The 4,505-nt window shown below is 40.3% G+C and overlaps 1 protein-coding gene across 1 annotated transcript; it reads right to left on the minus strand.

Annotated features, from left to right (window-relative positions):
• Nucleotides 1-2,075: 2,075 nt before the first annotated feature.
• On the minus strand, nucleotides 2,076-3,640 carry LOC139870409 (uncharacterized). The gene is made up of 2 exons (XM_071858220.1): nucleotides 3,049-3,640; nucleotides 2,076-2,797 (listed from the first exon to the last, which is right to left on the minus strand). Exons 1-2 carry the CDS (start codon nucleotides 3,638-3,640, stop codon nucleotides 2,076-2,078), a joined length of 1,314 nt encoding a protein of 437 aa, XP_071714321.1.
• Nucleotides 3,641-4,505: the final 865 nt, after the last annotated feature.

Raw genomic sequence — 4,505 nt, forward strand, 5'->3', positions numbered from 1 at the left:
ATCTAATTTCAACAGTTGATATTCCTTATTATTGTATGTGTCCAAATTACTTTATTTAAATAAACACTTTACCATTTATTCCGAATACCGTTAAGAATGAATGATTTCTCAAATCAACATGGACCTTACAACAGAGACCCGTAATAATATCATAATCCTTAAGGGACTCAATAGTTATCTTTTAATTCAATCGCTTGGCATAATCTTTTAACTCTGTATCTAAATATATCAATCAGATAATCAAACCAATAAGTTTAATGCACAGTATCATATACTCAACACTTTATTACGTTTTCAAGTTATGGTATATATATGTATCTATTTACATATAATTGTTCACAAATCGTTGAGAATAATCGAAATGTAATTGAATAGTTCAAAAATTTTGAGATTCAACTTTACAGACTTTGCTTATCGTGTCGGAAACATTAAAGATTAAGTTTAAATTTGGTCAAAAATTTTCGGGTCATCACACACATCCTCCCGAGGTAGTCACTGGGACACATCCTCCGTCATTACTGACATTTGGATTTTAACCCCCCTAGATAGTTGCAGGATTAAGGAGAGTTATGTTTGAAAATGCGAGTTTTACACTGTTATTTGTGTAAAAATCAGTTTAGATTTTGAAAATCATATAGACACCGGGTCTCACACTGTAATTTATGTGAGAGCCATTGTTCTCATCTCCCCCTCAAAATGTGATGCATCAGATTTTAAAAAACACAAGACTCCCCTTAGGCAAGTGCATCACTCCCCCTAGGCACTTACCAGGATCCTAAATGGAAAGGAAATCAACCATGCCAATTTTACCAACCAGATTTTTAAATGTGAGTTCATCTAGGTCCTTGGTCAGTAAGTCAGCTAGTTGACTTTTGGTGGGTACAAAGTACAATTCGACATTGCCTTTCTCAACATGATTCTTAATAAAATGATAGCGAATGTCAATGTGTTTGGTTCGAGAGTGGTGAACCGGATTGCTAGTGATAGCAACGGCACTCTGAGAGTCGCAGTAGATCGAGATTTTGTGGAATTTGAATCCATAGTCAAGTAGTTGGGACTGCATCCACAGCACTTGGGAGCAACAGCTTGCACCTGCAATGTACTCAGACTCAACTGTGGAAAGAGAGATGCAGTTTTACTTGCGGGAGGACCAGCTGACTAATTTGCGACCTAGGAATTGGAGACCACCACAGGTGCTTTTCTGGTTTGCTTGGTCACCACCATGATCAGCATCCTTGAATGCCGTAAGGTTGAATCCAGTCCTGAAGGGATACCAGAGTCCGAGATTAGGCGTGCCTTTGAGATAGCTAAATATTCTCATTATGGCCTTGTAGTGAGAGTACCTAGGGTTGGCTTGAAATCGGGCACAAAGACATACATCAAACATGATGTCAGGTCTACTAGCAGTGAGATACATCAATGAGCCAATTAGGCTCCTATAGAGTGTTTGATCGAAAGGTTGACCATCCAGATCAGCATGTAATGAAATGTTGATTGACATTGGAGTAGGGCTGATTTTCATCTAAGGAAAGTTAAACTTTTTGAACATATCAGAAATGTATTTTGATTGACCGATGAAAATCCCATTCAGAAGTTGTTTAACTTCTAATCCTAGAAAGAAATGGAGTTCTTCGAGCATGCTCATTTCGAACTTGTTTTTCATGAGTTCAGAAAACTCATAACAGAGAGCGGGGGAAGTGGAGCCGAAGATGATGTCATCAACATAGACTTGAATTAACAAGATCTGCTCTTTCTATTTTCTGATGAATAGAGTCGTGTCTATGGTTCCACGTGAGAAACCGTTCTTGAGAAGAAATGCGGTCAGGGTTTCATACCATGCCCCGGGTGCTTGTTTTAGACCGTAAAGAGCCTTGGAAAGGAGATACACATGATTGGGGAATTTGGAGTCTACAAAACCTTCAGGTTGACTGACATAGACCTCTTCTTGAAGAATGTCATTCAGAAAGGCAGTTTTTACGTCCATTTGATACACGGTAAATCACTTGTGAGCAGCATATGATAGAAATAGACGGATGGCTTCTAATCGAGCTACAAGAGCAAATGTTTCGTCGTAGTCAATTCTTTCTTGTTGTCTGTATCCTTTTGCTACAAGACGTACGAATGATGATGCCGTGAGGATCCTTCTTATTTTTGAAGATCCACTTGGTATCAATGATGGTTTTTCCAGATGAACGAGGAACAGGTTCCCATACTTCAAGCCGATCAAATTGATGAATTTCTTCTTGCATGGCAATTGACCAGTCGGGATCTTGGAGGGCCTCATAAGTAGTTTTAGGTTCGATCGTGCTCAGAAAGGCAGCGAAGAGACATTCATTGTTGGAAGCCTTACGAGTGCGGATAGGAGCATCTGGATCGCCAATGATTTGATGAATTGGATGATCCACAGTCCATTTCGTGGTATGTGGAAGAGGTGAAGTAGATCCATCATCAAGAGAGGTGTTGATATACGAAGAGGATGAGGATCCAGTAGGTTCAATGTTGTTAGTAGGGTAGGTGGCATTTTCTTCCCACAGTGGAATAAGGGTATCTGCATTTTGATCAGTGGGAAGTACGGGAGGAGTTGTAGCGTCTAAGATTCTAGTATCTGTTTCATTTGAAGGAGAATCTTTACTAGAATTGAGAGGAGGCGATTCAATAGCTGGAGGATGAGAGTTGGCAATGGGAGCGTTGTTTGAGGAAGACACTCCAGTGTCAAGATCATCCAAAAGAAGAAAATCGGATGAATTGCTTTCATCGGATGGTGATTCGCCCACGACCGCAGGATTAGAGGAATCAACTGTGATTGATTTGGGGGAGTAGGTTCAGAGGGTACCGTGGGGTTTGACGACATTGGAGGGGTGATGGGTTCAAACAACACATCCAGATCATCAGAGGTGGCTAGTGGAACATGTCGGAAGTGAGAATCAGAATTGAGACCAGGGCGAGAGCCATTGTATCCAAGTACCATTCCAGACATCTCGTCAAACTTAACATTGGTGCTTTATTTAATGATTCGAGTTCGACGATTATATACACGATATGCCACACGATCCTGAGAGTAGCCAATAAAAATTACTTCATCACCGCAAACAACAAACTTTCCAAGGCTATCTTCATCGTTTAGGACATAGCAGACACATCCGAAGATATGAAAGTACTTCACATTTGGTCGACGATTTAAAAGAAGTTCATATGGAGTTTTGTCAAACCGTCGGTTAATGATGGACCGATTTTGAGTAAAACAAGCAGTGTTGACAGCTTCTGCCCAGAGAGACAGAGGTAATTTGGAATAAACAAGCATTGTTCTTGCGGCTTCAACAAGAGTACAATTTCGTCTTTCAACAACGCCATTTTGTTGTGGAGTGCGGGTGGCAGAGGTTTGATGGGTGATACCGGCCTGGTCAAGATATGAATTAAGAACCGAGTTTTGAAATTCCAAGCCGTTATTAGTTCTGAGGATTTGAACCAGTTTATTGGTGGAGAGTTGGATTCTTTTTAGGAATTCAATGATTATTTTGGGAGTTTCAGACTTGCTTTTCAGAAATCTGACCCAGGTGTAACGAGAATAGTCATCAACTATCACCAGAATGTATTTTCGGCCGCCTAGATTGGAAACACACATTGGTCCACAAAGATCCATATGTAGCATATGTAATGGACTGGTTGTGTTGAATTCGGTTTTTTATTTGTGGGAGGATTTATGAATCTTTCCCATAGCACAGGAAGGGCAAACATGTGTGGAATCAAATGAGATGAGTGGAACACCATCAACAAGATTATTGGAAACTAGTTTGTTGAGGTTCTGAGAGTGAAGGTGTGACATTCGATGATGCCGCAACAATGAGGTTTCAGAGGAAGCTTTGGAAACCAGGCAGAGTGGTTGTAAATTTGAAGACATATTTTTCATGGCAAGAGAATAAAGAGTGGATTTATGTTTCCCTTCGAGTAAATTGTCTCCCTCCATGGTTTGGACACAGCACATGGACCTTTCAAAGATCACGCGAAGATCACTGTCACAGAATTGACTAACACTGAAGAGACAACATCCAAGGCCTCAAACATAGGATACGCGCTTGATGGTTACACCGTTGAACACATAATCTCCATACCCTTCGATGGTTGCAATTTCATCATTTCCAAAGCGAACTGTACCTATGAACTTGTTGACATAGTTTGTCAACATGGATTTATCACCATTCATGTGTCTGGAACAACTAGAATCCAGATACCAAACACATGCTGGGATAACCTGCAAAATAGAGTTAAGCACATGTTTTAGGGACCCCAGTTATCTCGGGTTCCATGTAAGCAGACACATTCAGAGAATTTAGAGCATTAGGTCATCAGATGAAACATTCAACAAGGTCTGAACATTCATTACAACACACGAATCATGGTTTTAGTGACCAAAATACAGACGTCTTTTACATCTATTACAATTTAATGACCCTGACTGAGAAGCAAGACTTGAGGATGCTTGGACTGTTTCAGTCTTGGGTTTCCAT

This window comes from Rutidosis leptorrhynchoides, chromosome 10, assembly GCF_046630445.1.
Source record: "Rutidosis leptorrhynchoides isolate AG116_Rl617_1_P2 chromosome 10, CSIRO_AGI_Rlap_v1, whole genome shotgun sequence".
Lineage (NCBI taxonomy): Eukaryota > Viridiplantae > Streptophyta > Magnoliopsida > Asterales > Asteraceae > Rutidosis > Rutidosis leptorrhynchoides.

What these genes read in the sequence shown, in the direction of transcription:
- LOC139870409 (XM_071858220.1), bottom strand. Translation starts at nt 3,640, where the DNA reads ATGGATCTTTGTGGACCAATGTGTGTTTCCAATCTAGGCGGCCGAAAA. An exon ending in TATTGGCTACTCTCAGGATC is followed by an intron (nt 2,798 to 3,048) that starts GTGTGGCATATC and finishes AATCAATCACAG; the next exon opens with TTGATTCCTCTAATCCTGCG.